This window comes from Chrysochloris asiatica, unplaced genomic scaffold, assembly GCF_000296735.1.
Source record: "Chrysochloris asiatica unplaced genomic scaffold, ChrAsi1.0 scaffold00047, whole genome shotgun sequence".
In the NCBI taxonomy this organism is placed as follows: domain Eukaryota; kingdom Metazoa; phylum Chordata; class Mammalia; order Afrosoricida; family Chrysochloridae; genus Chrysochloris; species Chrysochloris asiatica.
Genome location: NW_006408565.1, coordinates 653,234 through 673,440, shown reverse-complemented (window position 1 = coordinate 673,440; position 20,207 = coordinate 653,234). Strand labels below are relative to the sequence as shown.

The following is a 20,207-nucleotide window of genomic DNA, read 5'->3' as shown; positions in this document are numbered from 1 at the left end:
CTTCTCTTCGGTCCTTAACCCAACATAGATCTCACAGTTCAACATGTGATTGCTTTCTTGTAAATTCTCCTAAACCCTTGCTCCCTTCCTTTAATCAGTAGCCTGGAAAACATCAAGTAGTAATGAACCCCTTCATGTACATTCTCCATATATGCCCTATAAAGTTGAGCTTTGCCAGAGGAAGCCCCAAGAGTAGGCAGAATGATGTCACTATGAATTCATATTCTCCTCCTCCAAAGAATTTTAGATATTTTCGGTAACTCTACCATTTAGCTCTGTTAAGATCACTGTCTCACTCTCTTCAGACTTTTTCATGCATACAATATGCCCATCAAACCTCTCACCCTTCACTTCACCTCCCTTTACTCTCAGTTGAAGACCTTGCCTCACTATGAAGGAAACAGAAGCCATTTGGCAGATACAACCTCTGTTCCACTCCCCAGATCTCCATCCCTATCTGCTATGTGTCATCATTATCTTCTTTGTTTCTGTTATAACTGATGGGTGGTCCCTTCTCCTTTTAGAGGCCAGTCCCTCCTCATGAGACTTGGTACTCCTCCCTTGCCATCCCAAGATCAACCATGGTCACAGACATACCCAGTGCCTTGCTGTCCTGGTAACAAGGTGAGTCCATCCTTGAGATCATCCAGTTCTTTACCCCACCGCCCAAGCATCTAGTGAAGTGACTTTCATCTCAATGCACCTGTTATTTTACCTGGTGGGTCCCTCCAGTTCCCTGGCTCAGAGCTTCTCCTAGCTGTTCCTTGTTTAATAGTCCATCTGGACCACTCAAGAGATTCACCAATACCTTCAGTTCCCTCAGACACTCACACACCTGCTTGGAGAAATAACTGCCTTTTTGATAAATCCTACTAGCCTTCTTTATTCCTCATTGAGGGTGCCCTGGGGCTACCAGGAGAATGGTGGCATCACCGTATTTATGGTTCTCATAATTAACTGAATTGTCAGCCCACGACAGTCCTTTCATTTGTCTTTGTACAGACTCCTCAACAACTCTTTGCAGAGGTAACACCAAAAATTTGCCATTCAGATGAGCTACTTAACATCAATGGCTACTTCTTAATCAAATGTACTTAACTTCTCTCGAGTCTCCGACCCTACTGAAGTTTCTTTGTTGACTTCCATGGTCCCTCCTGGTCTCTTCCTACCTTTCTTACCCACCCTTCTCAGCTTCCTCCGCATGCATTAACACCTTAAAGGTAGTTGTTTAAATTTGAGCAAAAGGTATATGAAATTTCTTGGTACATTTCCTGTAACTTTTCTGTGAGATTAAAATATCAAAATTAAAAGTTACACAAAAACGAGAAGGGACACTTAAAAGTTGTTTTCTCAATGGTTCCATCTAATATATATTAACTGTGAAGTATGTCCAGGTTCAATTATTAAGCCAAAGTAGGATAGAATCTTTGAAATATTTGAAACCTGGCTCTAGTGGTCAGTTTTGTACACTTGGACCAATAGCTGACCAGTTCAAGTGTCAACTAAGCATAAAATATGGTTATTGCTGCTTTCCTCACAAAGAAATAATGAAAAAAATGCCTCGTACAGTTTTTTAGATAATATAAATAGTTTTAGTACATGGGAGCTTTATCATTGGCACGTATGGGTAAGGGGCTCAGGGATGGAGAAATGGGTGGTGTACTCTAGAACAGCCATGTGTCACCTAGGACGAATAAATAAAGAGGAAAAAATGAAAATAGAACTCTGTACAACATTGTGTTTCAGGGATAGGCCCAGGAAGTTGGCCCAGTAAAGGCCACCAACAATGAAGACCAGTTCTTGCCATCAAGTCGATGTTTACTCATGGCAACCGCATGTGTGTAAGAACAGAACTGCACTCCATAAGATTCAACAGGTGTAACCTTAGGGAAACACTTCACCAGGCCTTTCTTCCAAAGGCCTTTTAAATAAGAGTTAAACCATGAACTTTTTTATTGGGGTCCTGGTATAGTGCTTCAGGTTAAGCACTGGACTGTTAATCACAAGGTCAGCAGTTCAAACTCACCAGCCACTGTATTCTCAGAACCTACTCAACAGTGGTTGACCACAACAACAAACTTTTTGATTAGTAGCTGAGTATGTAAGCATTTGAGCAACCCAGGGACCTTGAAGGAAGACAACTACCTATAGTGGCCATAAAAACCTTAGGACATTTAATGCAGCCTAGTTAGTGCAAGATTTCTCATATTATGCCCCAATTCTACAGAAAATCTCAGGGACTTTCCCTGTGCCACATAGTTCGTTAAAAGGAAATCTGAACTTGAACTTTGGTTTCTGATTTCCAAGTTTAGTGTTCTATCCACCCAAAAGGCTTTGATTCTCAACAGCAGGAAAGAGAAAGGATACAGAAAATAGTGGCTGATCCACAAAGGGAAAGCTGTATGTGGTTTGCGTTAATTCTCTTTGAGTTAATTATCTATTTTAAGTAGTTCATCTGGGGCTGGGTGCTCAGTCCCTTTCCTCACTCAGCACCAACGTTCGAGTCTGGAGTGAAGTCCTGGAAAATGGCCTCTTAGGAAGAGCTGAGGAACCTGAGGGCAGGAGGAGAGATTTCTCATGGAGTGGCTCTGGGACACCTGGGCTCCTGCTCTGGAGTTCTTCTGACATGGGGGTCTGGGGTGACCAGGCCAGAGTGAATGAGAGGACTGGGATCCTTTTGAGAGTGAATGCCTGTCTAGAGATTGGACAGGAATCTGGCCCAGGAACAAGAGTGGACCTGCAGGTCCTCAGAAGTGATCCCCGCGACCCCATCTTTGCTATGTATGGGGCTCATCACCCCACAGCCCACAGCATCACAAAAAGGATGAAAGAGGTAAAAAAAAAAATTCGGTTGTAAAATTCCAGAACTCCTGGTTGGTTTACAAATAGTGTTCCCTGGAGCCCAGGTGTTCCTCAGAGGTGGTTTAGGAACTGCTGAGAAAAGTGAAGAGGGTTCAGTACCCAGCTCCCTGCCACTGAGTCAGTCAGACAAGCTCCACTTAGACCTGCTTTATTTTGGGGACATCTACAAAAACATAGTTTTAAATATTGGGCTCCGGATGTACAGTCAGCCCAATAAGTCCTCTATTACATGACTTGTTTCTGTCTGGGACTGAAAGGATTCGTTCAGCTGTGTTTTAGTTTGCCCTCAATCTCTTTTGGATGATAACATTTTTCAGAGTTAAATTAGGAGCTTATTTCTCCTGGAAGGAGGAAGAGAAAAGAAAGGTCTATGAATATCTAATTTTAAATTCCCAAATGAGGGCACAGCCCATATTGTTCATTCATTTCAATCACTGATTCATTCAGTTGGTCTTCAAACATTTGTGGAGAACCTATTATTTGCCAGACCCCGTGTTTTAGTAGAATTAATTGTGTGGAAAATGAATATTTAAAATAAAATCATATTTTAAATGCATTAGATGAAAAATAACACCACTGTGTATGGTAGTGAACCTTTTCAGAGTGTGATCTTTTGGTAACCTGCTTCTTAGTGGCGCTATTTTGGAATGGAAAGAGTTTTATTTATTTTTATTTTTCTCTTAAAGTGGGGGTCACATAAACTCTCCTAAAAATCAAAATGAGAATAGTAATTCTGACTAAAGACGATAGGGATAAAAATAGAAACATTCAAACTGACAAAACAAAGGAGCCCTTGAATCTGGTATCTATGCCAGCCTTTGGCATTCATGGAAGCCTAGGACAGACCATTCAAGACCAACCCCAAGAGCCTTGGCTTCCTTTCTTTCTCCCTCACAATGGCTTATGGAAGAGGAAAGGAGAGGACAAAAAGGCAGGAGGCTAGTCTGTGCTGAGAATTTACTCTCCACTTGAGATAATTTGACTTGTCTAAATTTCAGTCTCTAGGCAGTGTAGGGTTTATTCTCCCCATTTCATAGATGAAGACCTTGTGGTTCAAAACTGTGAAGGAGCCCACCCAGTGTCACCAAGATAACAAGCAGCAGTGTTGACAGATCCAAGTCTGTGGGACTCTCTAACTGTTCACTGGGATTCCAATTGGACCCAACACTGAGGAGACAGGCTCCTGAAAGAATCCCAAGTGACCAGAGGCTAAGGTTTTGCTTTGGAACTTGAGCAAGCGACACCCCACCAGTGCTCAACAATTTAAATGAAACGTGCTCACTAAGTCTGGCAGACACACTGGGATCATTTCTAATTGAGGGCTATCAAGTCCGTTGTGTCTTCTAGCCTTGCAGTGATGCCAGCAAATAAATGTTTTATTATCTCTGTTTTTTAGCAGGAAAAGAAAAGAAATTCAGAGAGGTAAAGATTCTGGCCCTCACACACCTAGGTCAAAGTGCTGGTACTTGGATTTAAAATGAACCCAGTACTTCCTGGTTCATGGTTTTCCCTCTGCTTCATAGTGGCAGAGGGTTAACCTACTCGGCTGCTCACTGGAGGCTTGACTGTACCCAGAAGTGCCTGGAAAGAAAGGCTTGGTGATTGACGTCTGAAAAATCAGCCACTGAAAACCCTTCGGTGATGCCCAGTTCTACTCTGACACACGAGTAGGACCTTAATGGACCGCACCCTGTTTTGCTTTGCTTTCATGAAGGCAGAGGGTCAAATGAGATAATGGGTGTGAAAAAGCTCAGCTTGGTGCTTAGTGAAACACTGCAGGTGAGAATCCAGAGCCCAGTGGATCAAAATCACTCGAGGTGCTGTGAAGAGGGCACAGGGTGTGTCTGGAGAAAAAGATGGGTGTATGGCTCAACTATGTAGTTCTTCCCCACCCTGCGCACATTCCTGTAAACAGCCACCAGCACTGAGAGAACACTTTCTTCCAATGTCTGCCACCTGAAGGCATTGTTTTTCTGACTTCTCAAAAGGGATTTTGAAATTAAATATTGGCAAAGGAACCTTTCTCGTGATTCTATGCTTTAGCACATAGCTGGTGTCTTGACTCTGTAGAATTGAAGTGGTATACTACTCAATCATTCATTCATACAGTCATTCATTGAGCAGATGATATTGGGTTCCTATTCTTGAGCCAATGAACAAAAGTCCTTGCTCTACAGAGCTTATATTCTAGCATGTATATATTTACTTTCCTATCTAGTACTTCCCAAGTCATTAAGTGTTCTCAGATCTACAACTCCATTTGACCTTCACATTCAACACAACACTGTGAGGCAGTGCTGCTATCTGTATTTACAGGTAAGGAAATAGGCTCAGGGAAAACCAATAATCTGCCCAGCTGACCATGGCTAGTTGAGCAAGCCTGAGAATTTACTCAAGAATAATTCTTTTGATTTTTTTTTTTTTAAATGGTAGCTATGTTGTTTGTTGTTGTTGTTTAGTGCCGTCGAGTCGGTTCCGACCCACAGCGACCCTGTACAGGGTTTCCGAGGCTGTAAATCTTTACAGGAGCAGAACGCTTCATCTTTCTCCCGCGGAGCGGCTGGTAGTTTCGAACTGCTGGCCTTAAGGTTCGCAGCCCGATTCGTAACCACTACGCTACCAGAGCTCCTTAATGGTAGCTATACCAAGTCCTTAAAATAATACAGCAAAAATCAGCAAAACCAAAAAAAACAAAACACAGTTTAAATGGTCATCATCATGTCACCTCAAAGTTGAGTGAGGATTGAAACATTTAAGGCTTATTTGAAAGATATTTTCATGACTCTTCCAGATAACATAACACTTTTTTTTTTTTTTTTTAAATGAGGTGGGTCTTAGTTCAAACTTTGTTCTTTAACGCAATAATGCCTTTAAAGTTCTTTTTCCCAGACCCTCTCATGCTGTGTGGATTTCATCTTGGTGCACATGCCAGGGGCTAGGCAAAGAACCTCCTTTTTAGACAAGAAAGACTCAAAGGTACCTTTAGAGTTGCCCAAATGTTTTCTCTTCCAAAGGGCCACTCAAAAAGTCACCCATTGGCTTTGTTTAAAAATGATTCCTCTTGAGCTAAAAAACCCACTGTGCCTTGATCATATGTGTAAGGCAGGGAAGGGAAAAGATATATGCAAGGGCACTAATGTCTATTGCTCAAGAACTCTTTTTGCCCTTGACCTTGGAGGGGAGGGGTGTCAGGGACTTCTCTACCATAGCAGCAGCTGCTGTCCTGTCTCAATGAAGGCAAACACTCAGATCTGATCTTCTCAGATTATTTGGGGGCAGTAGAGGCTAAGCCAATTTAGGCTTGGTCTACGTGACACCTGGGAAGATGGGTTGCAGGACCCGTGAGTTGGCCAAGTGAAGATTAAAAACAATCCCACTCAGGAGTCTATTTGATCTCATGGTCCAAGCCACTGCCAAGTAGCTTAATTAAGAGTACAGCATTCTTCCAGCAGAAATGGCAAGTCTGTTTATTGCAGAGTGCAGAAGGGACCAAGGGCACTAAGGGAGAAGACACTTTGGAATTTCTGTGTGTTTTCATAGAAGATTCAAAGTGATGGTCTGAAAAGTGACTTCCCTTCCTATCTAAGTATCATTGTGACATCTTTATGTAAAGAGCTGAGGCCATGCTTAATATGTGCCTCTCCTGTTGGTCCATGCCAGATGGGGACTATGTCTGTCCTCCCCGCCTCTATATCTTCTGATAGAAATCGGCCCTGAGAGGAAATGCTAAATTAATTTAGTAAATCAATATAATAACCAAGACCCAGGGTCAGCAAGGAACAGGGAGTAAAGTGAGCTCAGTCTATCTGAGAGCCTGGGTCTCATGGTACAGGGAGCTAGACTCTATCCTCCACTCCTCCATGCCCAGTCCAGCTTTCTGGTCAACATCCCTTTGCTGAGGCACCCTCACCTCGGCAGACTGGCCTGTGATCACTCCAGGCTGCAAACATGTCGCTCACTTTCATGCAGGTGATCCGCTTGGACCCTTGGAGGTCATAGCCCTCGTTGCAGGTGAACTGGACGCTGGATCCTAACCTGGGAGACAAAGCATGTCTGTGAGTGTAATAACCCCTGGGCCTTGCCAAGCCCACACGGTGTCCTTTCTGGTTACACAAAGAAGTACCCCCATGAACTTTATTTCTTCTTCTGGCCCTTAAATACTACTTCACTGTTTTAACACTTAAAATCCCCATTGGAACATCTGCTCTTCATCTTCCTTTTTTGGACAATTTAATGGTTTTAGGATTGAGTTAAAAGGTGACTTTGTGAGCAAAACAGCAATCCTCTGAGATAAGTATCAATCAGGGCAGCTAAGAGTGGATGGATGACACCCATAAACTTTAATGAAAATGGAGGATTATAGGAAGATGTCTTGATAGTTAGAAACTTTGCAAAAATGCACCATTTCAGGGCTCCAGCTTATTAGTGGTGTGGGCTGCCTGCTGATGTGTCATTATTGATGAAGGCAGCCCTTTGTACCATGGGTCTGCCAGGCTACATTGGCCCTCTCCTTCAGGCATAGACTAGACACCAGGGAAGAACATTCAAAAGCCAAAGGCCATTCCCATACAGTGTCTGTTCCTGTGTCCACTCCACTACCAGGAAGATCAGGCCCCGCCTTCACCCAGTCAGGCCACCCCACCTTTCATGCAATCGGAAGGTTCCCAAACAAATCTTACCTGAAATCCGAGCCTAGTCTTTTGCCCCTTTCGGGTATGCCAGGATCTGGACACATATTATGCCCTTGGGACACACCAACCTGAGTTACTACAAGGCAAAAAACAGCACGCACAGATATGGATAGTCAGAGGCAGGCACCAGCTGGGGCAGCCTCTCAGGTGGGAGGTGGACACAGAGACACAGGGGCCTCTCCACAGGGGCCTCCTGAGGCTGCTGGGGCTATTGAGCTGGGATTTCCTGAGTGTGTAATGTGGGGGCACCTTTTGACAAATTTCTTGGTGAGCCAATTCCAAGTGAAATTCATCAAGAGCTTGTGGGCTCAGAGGCAGGCACCCCCACACCAACAAACCACCTGGTGCCCTCATCCCACACCAGTGCCCCCATCCCCAGCCCATGGCCTCCCCACCCTGTGCTTCAGAACTGGGGACGGTGACTCTAGATGAGATGAGCCCCCCAACCCCAGCCCCAAATGGAGAAATGACTCAAAGGAAGTTAAACAAAAGGTGGATGTGTGATCAGAAACGGTAAAGAATGCATGAGAAAGCTGCAGTGTGAGGTTCAAGTTGAGGAGTTTGGCTCAAACATAGATATTTCTGCTGAGAAACCTCTTCCCTTCAGACGCTTCTCATGCCACAGTGAGTAGTAACCAGCACACCTCCCAGCTGATGTCACCGGCCAAGGCGCCATGGACAGGTGGTAAGACATTCTGACCCTCTGCCAACACCAGAGTCCTATTTACCAAAACCATAAAGCATAGCCATCTTGACTACCGGGGAAGCTTTGCCAGAGAGCGACGGGAAGCACACAGTTTTCTCCTGTCCACAGTTGAAAGGGTAGGGGAAAGCCCTCCCACCCCTGCCTGTTCATTGTTCTTGGGATGCATCCTGCTGGTGGGACTGTAATTCACTCACACCTTTGAATTTCTGGCTTTGGGGGTGACTAGAGGCTGGGACTGAGAAGACAGCTTGGTGAGAAGAGTTCTGTTCAAAGACTCACCAGCAGTCCAACAGAAACCTCGGGATGAAGGATAAAAGACTTTGGAGCAAGGTTGCCGAGTTTGTTCATTTACCTCCCCATTCAATATTCTATAATATGAGCAAAGAACTCCATCACTCACTCACTCACTCACTCATGGGTACGCAACAGACATTCACTGAACACCTACTGTGTACAAGGCCCTATGTTGGTTGCCACAGGAGAAGTCAAAGACAATTCGATATGGTCACTGTCCTCAAGGAACTCCCCGGTGAGTGAGAACATGAAATGTGACCATGGAGTGCTGGACCAAGATGTGGGACATTATGTGTTAAAAGAAAGACGCAGCCACAGGGATGTTCAGAGGAAGAACAGGTCCTGAATACCTTGTGAAGAGGGCATTGGATGGCCCTTGCAAACACTAGGATTTGGACACTTAGCAACAATGGAATGGCATTTCAGGCAGAGAAATGGGACTGGGTGCTGGGAAGGTAGGGTGGGAAGCATGGACACAGAACTGGGTGTTACATATTGTAGCCAGAGTAGGAGGGAGGGGGACGTGTGACAAGGAAGCATGGAAGGTGTGGCTTCAGAAGTCAGACTAAGAAGAGGTTCCAGTCTGATCGTGAACACAATGGGGAGCCATTGGAGAGTTCTGAGCCGGAGAATGGCATGGTAATATCTGAACTGCTAAGGAGGAGGCCAGTGACTGGGAGACATGTTACGAAGTGTTGTGATTGTCCAGGTAAAGAACAAGAGCCTGGGCAATGAATATGGGCAACATGGCAAAGAAAGATTCACCAGGGTTGGTGGAAGACTTGAGCATTGAGGAGAGGAGGAGGAATAGCTGTGAGAATGCAGGTGGTCCAATGGAAACAAGGAAGGTGGGGAGTTCCATCTGAGAGTCACTGAGTGAGGAGCTCACGGTGTAGACCACGTTCAATCTCCAGGTAGCCCCAGGCATAGTTGACCAAGGAAACCTGGGGATTTGGACAGACCAGATGTTCATGACAGATATGAGGTGGCCTCTTGGTTGTGTAGTAATGAGCTTGAGGCCTCATTGGTAGCCTCTCTTTCTAGACACTTTGCCCCTACCTTCATCCTTGCCAAACATTTCCCAATCCTACCTCACGAAGCCACTGTTCCCACTAGTCCAGGACCCTTCTGGCCAGGAAGTACGGTGGAAGTGCTGTTTGCTGTCTCACAAAGCAGAGCAAGCTCACATCCTGCTTCCTTTGAGCCTGTGACTTACAAATAACGGGAAGGCAATATTCCACGAAGAAGGTAAGCGGGGACCTTGAAGAGATGCATGGTAATGGCGAGAGGAGGTTCTACTCTAAGGGAAGGACAGTTCTGAGCTGCAGCTGCTGGTTTATGAGTTGGTGGCTGGAAGCCAGTCCCTCTTCTAGCCCCAATGGTGATCCAGCCTTACTGCCAATTTCCAAGCTTAAGCCTGTTACCCAGTTACCATACCCATCCCAACAACCCTGGCGATGACCACGTGGGAGTCATACAGCCTCTTGTAGCACATTGAGGATACAGAGTAATGTTCTACCCTCTTCTTTTGGCTTCTTGTTCGGTAATAACACCACCCAGTAAGCAGACAGAACAAACGGCTGACCGATGAGGATGGGCTGGACTAGAATGGACCATGGCAAAGCCCATCCACTAAACACAGCTCCTTGTCCCACAGAGCAGACCCTTTTGTTTCCCCTTTCATCAGCCAGACCACAATGAGGCTCAGCTGCCTCCAGGATGGGTGTTAACCAACGCCACCGGTGATGCAGCTCACATGCCCAGTGCCTGTCCTGGTGAAGGACTGAGCAGGCACCGACATTCCCCCGTGGACTTACAAGGTTCCCCAGGAACAATCAAACTTAAACCTCGGCGAACAGCTTACTGTCTAAATTATGTATGCAAAAGGGTTTCCCCCTTCCCTTCCTTCACTCCAGCTTCCACTACCTATTCAAAACCAGTGACTTGTGCTTATAGCATTAATTTGCTATTGGCTGAAGAGGAAGAGCCCCTAGAGTGAAGAAATAACCAAAACATGTTCAGACAGACGATGACTTCTATCTAAAGGCACATGGGTGGTCAGACCCAGTGGCCACGGGGATTCAAAGTACTCAGGGGCAATCTGGTGATGACAGCGAATAGGGATAAGGAGACACTCAAGTGGTCCACTCCTTCCTGAAGTTCAGGACACTTGTCCACAGGAAATACAGCCAGAATTCAGAGGGCCAGAAATCTGCAGAAATGTGGCCACCTGAGTCACACACCCATTTCTCTCTGGACAAAGGTTACAGTGGAGACCAGTGCGCCTTGTTGGTAAAGAGCTGTAATTTTTTCCCCAAAGAATTCTTGCGTTATTTCATTACGCTCCTGTTTCTTCACCTTTCTGGGGGGAGTTTTGGACGTTGGGCATCTCTGAGCAGCTAATGAAAACCATGGTCCCCCTCCCCAGAAAAATGAAACCAAACTTCATATGCCAAGAAGGCCCATGTTAGACTTTACAGCTTCCCTTGGAAGGAAGGGAGGGTAGAGAGATTTGCATTCTACAGAGGTGAAACTGACAGGTTAGTGTCTGGAAGAATGGTGCTACCTGAAGGTACAGCTGGGATCAAAACTCCGCCTCCTACATCAGGGCTGTTTCCTTAAGGTTTGTTTGGCTCTGTAACAACTCTGAAATGAAGCCACACCTGCCTGAGTTCATCTGGTCTCTTGTGACTATAGACAGAAAGAGACAGTGAGACCCAGGCCATGGCTCTCACTTTTCTGTAGATTCCTGGCCTAACCCTTAGCTCTCACAGGCTTTATGTTCTGTCCCTCAGCAAAGCACAGAAGCCCTTGGCCATCCAGCCTCCTGAGGGTGGGATGAGAGCCACATTGGTGCCCAGATGTACCTGCTTGACAATGGTGCTTCACCTCTAACTGGATGACACAAAAAAATCAGAGAAAGTCCCCACCCCCAGTCTCAGTTCAGTAGGGGCCTCTGGACCAAGCTACCTCTTTGGCAAGCCCAGTCCCTTCACACACATCTGCCCAGAGCTCTGGGACCACAAGTGGGAGCTCTCCTCTGATTCTGCTCAATGTGGTTACTGTAACAAAAGGAGAGATGGGAGCCAGGTTGGGGGGAGTGAGTCAGGCACAGACAGAGGAGCAGAGAGAGAAAGAAAAGAGCAGAGAGGGTCAGAGGAGAGATGGACAGAAAGACAGAAAGAGGGAGAAGGAATGTGTGTGTGTGGAGGGGTGAGGGTGGGGAACAAGAAGGGTTAAGGAAGGGAAGGAGCAGGGAAGACCAGCCATTTGGGCACTAAAGAAGGCTCCTGCATTCCCCATTCCAGAATGAAAACAGCATTTCTTGGAAAATGTACTCTGCTTTGAGGTGCAACCCTCTAGGGTGGCCAGAAACCCGCAAACTCCTTTATGTCGCTTAGCACAAGCTCCCACTAGGCGCCTCTGAGGTGATATTCCAAACTATTCCCTAGCACTGAACCCACTTAAGCTTCAGAACAGCAGCAGCAGGAATGCATTCCTATAGATGTAATCTTCCCATGCCCAAACCAAGAGCCCCGGTACTGCCCCATCACCAGGCTAGTCCCCTTCTCTTTGCCAACCCAGGTCCAGGGAGCCTGGAGGAGGTGACAAGGCCCTGAAAAGGAAATTTCCTTCCCTTCCCTTCCCTCCCCTTCCCAATCAGGCCTTGGGAAGTTGGACTGGGGTGCTGAAACCCCCAAGATCATAGCCCAAGGGGCTCCTAGAAGAGGAGCACACTGTCTGAGCAGGTGAAAGTGATTCAAAAGGAAAAATAAAGAGAGAAATGTAGAGTAATGACTCCCTGGACTGCAGCTAGAATGGGAAGTGAGGGAGAAAAGAGGAAAAGGAAGGAAATGGGAGGAGCAGGGGAAGGCAGAACAGACAGGCCCCAGGGCTGCAGGGCCTCCAGGTCAGCCCGCCCACACACTGAACCCCGGATGGTGGGAACTCATTACAGCATCATCTGGTCTCCCAGCGGCCTCAGTACCGGTGGGGAGCGGACCTCTAGCGAGAGGCCCGGCAGGCAGCAGGCAGACACTTACACACAGACGTCTTCTGGTTGTTATCTTTGCTGGGCATCAGCTTCACGCCTCGGGACTTCAACTCGATTTGCTTCTTGACTAGAGAGGAGGTAGAGGAAACACAATTTCACATGTTGCTTGTGACCAGGGACAGGGGACCTCTAGATGACTCCACTCTTGGTTTGGGAGACTCCATGGAGCTCCTCTGGGCAGGGACATGCGGAGGGTAGAGTCCACATCCATCATGGTCTCAGACATTCAGGAAGGGCTGCCATCAAGCTTGCCCGCTGGGGTAGGCAGATTAGGTGGTCCCTTCACAGATGCCTGAGACTTCGTTGAAATGGCTGAATTCTATGTTCTCCTCAGCAAACATCTACTGAGCCTTTAACATGTGCAGCTGTGCAGCCTACTGTCTGTAGTTGTCCCTTGCAGATTTTCCAGGAAACCTGTTGTTGACGAGTCTGTTCAGACTCATGGTGACCTCATGTGTGTCAGGACAGAACTAGGCCCATAAGGTTTCCAGTGGCTGAATTTTTCAAATGTGAATCACCTGGCTCCTTAATCATTTCTGAAGCATCTTAACCATTTTGGAGGCACCTTAACCATTTCTGGGGCACCTTAACTGTTTCTGGGGCACCTTAACTATTTTAGAGGTTCCTTAATTGTTTCTGAGGTGCCTTAATTGTTTCTGAGACACCTTAACTATTTACACCACTTAGGTCTCCCCTGCAGACTCATCCCCACCCAATTCCTGAACCAGCCTTGACCAGGTGTGCTAGATTGGAGTATGGCTCAAGTTTTCACCCCTCCTTGTATCTACATCCTTTGCAATGTGACTTTGTAGTTCCTTTCATTAAAGACATGGAGTGTTTTGTCCCTCCCCTTGACTTTGTGTTTGTCCACACTGATACGTTGGAGGCAGCCACATGTCCAAAGGCTTGAAAAGGACCTCTTGCATCTGTGCTATCATTGCGAGCAGACATGACTGTTCCCAGGAGGACAGAAAGATATATGGAGCAGAACCAATCAGTCTAGTTGAGACTAGCCTACATCGAGCAACCTACCCAGACACATAAGCTGGTTCTCACCTGACCTTCACATCTCTGAGAACTGCCTTTTTTAAATCACTAAGTTTTCATATGGAGCCCTGGTGTGGCACTGTGGATGAATGCGCCGACTGCAAAGCCATTTGAACTGCCAAGTTGGCAGTTCAAGCTCAACAGCTGCTCCTCGGAAACCCTATATAGGGTCACTATGGGTTGGAAACAACTCGATGGCACTTAACAACAACAAGTTTTCATATGGGGTCCTGGTATGGTGCTACAGGATAAATACTGAACCACAAGATTGGTTTGAACCACAAGGTTGGAGGTTCAAACTTACCAGCTGCTCCTCACTATAGTTGGAACCAATTTGATGGGACTTAACAACAAAACAACAAGTTTTTACGTAGCATTTTTGTGATAATGGCCAACTGATATGCTAATGTTCATTAGGGCTCTTGCCCTCATGGGAAGGAGAGATCTGAAATGATAAGAGCTATTCTAGTTTCCATATATGATGTACCTTCCAGGAGCTCTGGAACTGACCAACTCACTGTGCCCATCTTTTCCTGATCCTTCCCTGTTTGCTGCTAGGAACTGTTCTAAAAAGACTGTTCTTCTCAGTCTCCCACTCAATTCTGAGTGTTACTACTGCCTCAAGACCCTTGCTGCCTCACCTGCCACCAGGGCCAAACTCTTACACATTAGCACAGCTCGGATCCTACCAGAGTTCCCTGCATCATCACCCTACACACTCATCGTGTTATGACTGAGTCCCCCACTGGGCTGCAGGGATCTTTCCCTTAGTCACCTCTGTTACGGCATGGCCCGATGCCTTGTATTTGTTCAAATAATACTTGCTGAATGAATGAATGAAGACCAGTGTTTCATCAGTCAAACAACAGGTCTCTACTTTGTGAGTACCACTCACTGCCTTGGAACTGTGTGGGAAGCTGACACACTAGGCAGTGTCCCATCCTATGGTTGGCAGCTCACCCTCTTGCAGGAGAAACAAGTCTAACACCCCTAAAGTGAGGGAGTGTAGAACAAGTGTGAAGAAAGGAGAATTTGAACAGCAAGAGGGAGGACTAACATTAATTGCCGTATACCTTACTCAGCTCAAATGTTATCTATAAGTGCACATAAACCTATGAGGGGCTTATCTTCCAGCACTATACTGGACCATGTTCTCTTGCTATCCATAAGGTTTTCGTAAGTATTTGTTTCGCTCAATACTATCCATTTCCATCCCCACATGTCTGTCAGTTTGTCCTATTGTGGTGGCTTGTATGTTGCTGTGTTGCTGCAGGCCATACCACTGGTGCTGCAAACACCAGCAGGGGCACCACCCATGGAGGACAGGTTTTAGGGGAACTTCCAGATTAACAACAGACTGGGAAGAAAGTGAAAGCCATTCACTGCTGAGGGATCAGCCTCTAAAAACCTTGTAAATAGCAGTGAAATGTTGTCTAATACAGTGTCAGAAGACGAGCCCCTCAGGTTAGGAGGCACTCAAAATATGACTGAGGAAGAACTGACTCCCCAAAGTACATTTGACCATAATGATATAGAAGGAGTCAACTTTTCAGAATCTTCATTTGCTGCTGGGGCACGACTCAAAATGAGAAGAAACAGTTACAAACATCCCTTGATAATCAGATCGTGGAATGTACAAAGTATAATCTAAGATCATTGGAAACTGTCAAAATGAAATGGAACACAAAAAGATGAATATCCTAGGCATTAGTGAACTGAAATGTGCAGGTATTGGCCATTTTAAATTGGACAATCATATGGTTTACTATGCTCGAATGACAAATTCAAGAGGAATGACATCGCATTCATTGTCAAAAAGAAAATTTCAAGATCTGCCTTGAAATGCAACACTACCTGTGATAGGATAATACCTACATTCCTTGTTAATACTTCTTGCGAGGGAAGACCAGTTGATATGACTATTATTCAAATGTACACACCAACCACTAAAACCAATGGTAGAGAAACCGAAGAATTCTACCAAATTCTTCAGTCTGCAACTTTATCAAACTGCAATCAAAATGCATGGGTAAAATTACTGGTAATTGGAATGTGAAAGCTGGAAACAAAGAGGAGGGATCTATAGGTAGAAAATATGGCCTTGGTGATAGAAATAAGGCTAGAGATTACGTGACAGAATTTTGCCAGACGGATAAATTATTCATCGCGAGTACTTTTTCAACAACATAAACAGTGACTATACATGCCAGATGGAATACACAGGAATCAAATTGACTACATCTGTGAGAAGAGATGATGGAGGAGCTCCATATCATCTGTCAAAACAAGGACAGGAGCTGAGTGCGGAAGAGAACATCAATTGCTCATATGAAAGTTTAAGCTGAAGCTGAAGAAAACCAAACCAAGTCTACAAGAACTAAAATATACTCTTGAATATTGTTGTTAGGTGTCATCGAATCGGTTTCAACACATAGGATCAAACATTGCCCGGTCCTGAGCCAGCCTCACAATCGTTACGTTGAGCCCATTGTTGCTGTCACGGTACCATTGTATCTCGTTATGTGCCTTCCTCTTTTTTGCTGATGTCTTTCTGTAGGAGCCGGTCCTTACTGATAACATGTTTCAATTATGAGAGGTGAAGTCTTGCCATCCTTGCTTCTAAGAACATTCTGGCTGTGCTTCTTCTAAGACAGATTTATTCGTTCTTCTGGCAGTTGATGGTACATTTAATATTCTTCCCCAACAACATAACTCAAATGCATCAATTTCCTTAGTGATTGTTCAATTTTCATATATATATATATGAGTTAATTGAAAATACTATGGCTTGAGTCAGGAGCACTTTAGTCCTCTTGAACACTTTAAAGAGGTCTTGTGCAACAAATTTGCCTAATGCAATATGTTGTTTGATTTCTTGACTGCTGCTTCCTTGAGAGTAGACTGTGGATTCAAGCAAAATGAAGTCTTTTTTAACCTTGATCTTTTCTCCATTTATTGGTTCAGTTGTGAGGATTTTTGTCTTCTTTACAGTGAGGTGCAGTCCATACTAGAGGCTGCGATCTTTGATCTTCATCAGTAAGTATTTTAAATCATTTTTGCTTCCAGCAACCAAAGTTGTATAATCTGTATAATGCAGGCTGTTAATGAGTCTTCCTCCAGTCCTGCTATGTTCTTCTTCATATAATCCAGCTTCTATGGTAAATGGATACAGCCTTAGTACACACCTTTCCTGATTTTAAACCACTCGGTATTCCCTTGTTTTGTTCAAACAACTGCCTCTTGGTCTCCGTACAGGTTCCTCAAGAGCACAATTAAGTGTTCTGGAATACCCATTCTTCACAATGGCATATATAGTTTGTCATGATCACATCTGAATTTACAGACCATTGTAAGAACAGATTTGATGCACGAGACACTAATTACTGAAGACAAGATGAGGTGTGGGATGACATCAAAGACATCATGCATGAAAAAGAAATAGGGCATTAAAAAGACAAAAGGAAAGAACAGACCAAAGTAGTTGTCAGAAGAGATGCTGAAACCTACTTTTGAATGTAGACAGAGTAACTAAAGCAAATGGAAGAAATAATGAAACAAAAGAGCAAAACAGAAATTTTCTAAGGACAGTTTGAGAAGATGAAGTATTATAAGGAAATGTGCAAAGACCAGTAGTTAGAAAACTAAAAGAAAAGAATGTGCTCAGTGTTTCTCAAACTGAAAGAACTGAAGAAAAAATTCAAGCCTCAGGGATTCTGTCGGATAAGCACTGAACTGCTAGCCACAAGTTGGCAGTTCAAATCCATCAACTGCTTCTAGGGAATCCTATACAGAGTTGCTATGAATTGGAGGAAATTTGATGGCATTACAGATTGGCGAAAGAGATGGGCAAAATAATAAATGATGTAATAAATGGAAGGAATACACAGAGGCTCTGTATCAAAAAAGAATTGATCACGTCTAACCATTTTAGGTGGTAGCATCTGATCGAGAACCAATGTCATTAAAGGAAGAAGCTCAAGTTTCACTGAAGCCATTAGCAACAACCAAGTCTCCAGGAACTGATGGAATATGAATTGAAATATTTCAATGAACTGATACAACACTGGAAGCACTCACTTGTCTATGTCAAGAAATTTTGATGACAGCTATTTGGCCAACCAACTACAAGAGATCCATATTTGTGTCCATTCCTAAGAAAGGTGATTCAAGAGAATGTTGAAATTATCAGGCTAAAATATCATTTATATCACACACAAGTAAAATTTTGCTGAAGATAATTTAAAAATGGTTACAGCAGTACATGGAGACGGGGCTGCCAGAAATTCAGGCCTGATTAGAAGAGGATATAAAGCAAGGAATATCACTGATGACATCACATGAATCTTGGCTGAAGGAAGATCGTGTTTTATTGACTATGCAAAGGCATTTGACTGTGTGGATCATAACGAAATATGCATGGATAACATTCAAAGAATGGGAATTCCAGAATGCTTACTTGTGTTCATGTAAAATTTGTATATAGACCAAGAGGCAGTTTCTCAGACAGAATAAGAGGATACTGAATTTGTTTAAAATCAGGAAAGGTGTGTACCAGGATTGTATCCTTTCATCATATTTGTTCAGTCTTTATATTGAGGAAATAATCCAAGAAGCTGGACTGTATGAAGAGGAATGTGACATCAGAGTTGGAGGAAGACTCATTAACAATCTATGATATGCAGATGATACAACCTTGCTTGCTAAAGCACTTAATAATGAAGAAAAAAATACATAGTCTTTAGTGTGGATTACAAGGAGCTCTTTTAGTGTAGTGGTTACAAGTCAGGCTGCTTATATCATGGTCAGCAGTTCGAAACTACCAGTGGTTTCAATGGGAGAAAGATGAGGCTTTCTGCTCTTGTAAAGATTTACAGCCTTGGAAATGCTATATGGGTTTGCTATGAGTTGGAACCAACTCCATGGTACATAGCCACCACCATCAGTATGGATTACAACTTAGTGTAAAGAAAACAGAAATCCTTACAAGTGGATCAATAAATAACATCATGATAAACACAGAAAAGTTTGAAGTTGTCAGGAATTTCATTGGCATTGAGCGTATCTACTGCACAAGAACTCTTTAAAATATTAAAAAGCAAAGATAACACTTTGAGGACTAAGGTGAGCCTGATCCAAGCCACAATGTTTGAAAGCACCATGGACCAACAGAAGAACAAACAAATCTGTCAGGAAAGAGGTACAGCCAGAATGCTCCTTAGAAGTGAGAGACTCCATCTCATATGCTTTGGACATATTATCAGGAGACACCAGTCTTAAGAGAAGTAGTTGTTGTTAAGTGCCATCAGTTGGTTCTAACTCATAGCGACCCTGTATCAGGTTTCCTAAGAGCAGCTGGTGAGCTTCAACTGCCGACCTTGAGCTTCAAACCGACATTGCAGTCTAGTGCATTAACCCACAGTGTCATACCAAGACTACCTTGTGAAGTAGAGGGTCATCAAAAAAAAGGAAGATCCTCAACAAGATGGAGTGACACAGTGGGTAGAACAGTGGGCTCAAATGTAACAGCAATTATGAAGATGGTGTGGACCAGGCAGTACTTTGTTCTGTGGTCCATAGGTTCACTATGAATCAGAATTGACTTGATAGCACCTAACAGCAACTAAATCATGTTATTGTTGTTAAGTGTCGCCGAGTCAGTTCCAACTCACAGCAAGCCTGTATAGGGTTTCTGAGGAGTGACTGGTGAGTCTGAATCACCAACCTTGCAGTTCAAACTGACCTTGCAGTCCAGTACTTGTCCTACAGCATCATACTAGGACTCCAACCAAAACATCCATACTCATAATTTTTGGAGGTAGATCTTCAGCCCCTTTCTCCTAGTCTGTCTTAGTCTGGAAGTTCCACTGCTGGTATATATGGAACACTGTTGGCATTGCTTCTAGCATCATAGCAACATCCAAGGCACCACAGTAAGACGAACTAACAGACAGAGGCACATTGTTCAATAAATAGTATCAAATGAAGGGACTGGGGACACCAATGTGGGCTTAATCAAGACAGTGGCGCATAAGCCAGGCTTTACAGATTCAGTATTTGGAGACTCAGGGAGGAGAGGTGGGTCTTCCATGTGTCAACAAATAACCTGAACAGATGTGCCGAAGCTGAGCATGTTGTCAGCAGGGGGAAGCTAAGTCCTTGAGGTCACTAGAGGATGGTTCCTGGCTCAGGTGGAATGACAGTTGGGTTGAACTGGCCTTGACCCTGTCACTATAAGTCCAGTCTACAGCTCACCAGGACTTTGCCAAATAGCATACAAAGAACGCTAGAACCAGAATTCCATAATTCCAAAGGTATAATGCTTTATACTCATCAGCCTTCTTAATGATTCAAACCCCCAAACTAGTGCTGTTGAATCAATTCTGACTCATGGTAGCCACATGTGCGTCAGAGCAGAACTGTGCTCCATGGGATCTTCACTGGATGATTTTGGGGAAGTAGCATGTCAAGCCTTTCTTTCTAGGTGCTGCTGGTGGTGGTGGTGGTTATGTGCCGTGGAGTCGGTTCCAACTCATAGCGACCCTGTATAGGGTTT

At 44.4% G+C, this 20,207-nt stretch overlaps 1 protein-coding gene across 1 annotated transcript in view; it reads right to left on the bottom strand.

The window, feature by feature from the left end:
• CSMD2 (CUB and Sushi multiple domains 2) overlaps window positions 1-20,207 on the bottom strand; it is a 933,956-nt gene that overhangs the window by 409,243 nt on the left and 504,506 nt on the right. The window contains 3 exon segments of the mRNA XM_006862126.1: window positions 6,773-6,897; window positions 7,542-7,629; window positions 12,597-12,674. Of these exon segments, the coding sequence (XP_006862188.1) occupies window positions 6,773-6,897; window positions 7,542-7,629; window positions 12,597-12,674 (291 nt within the window).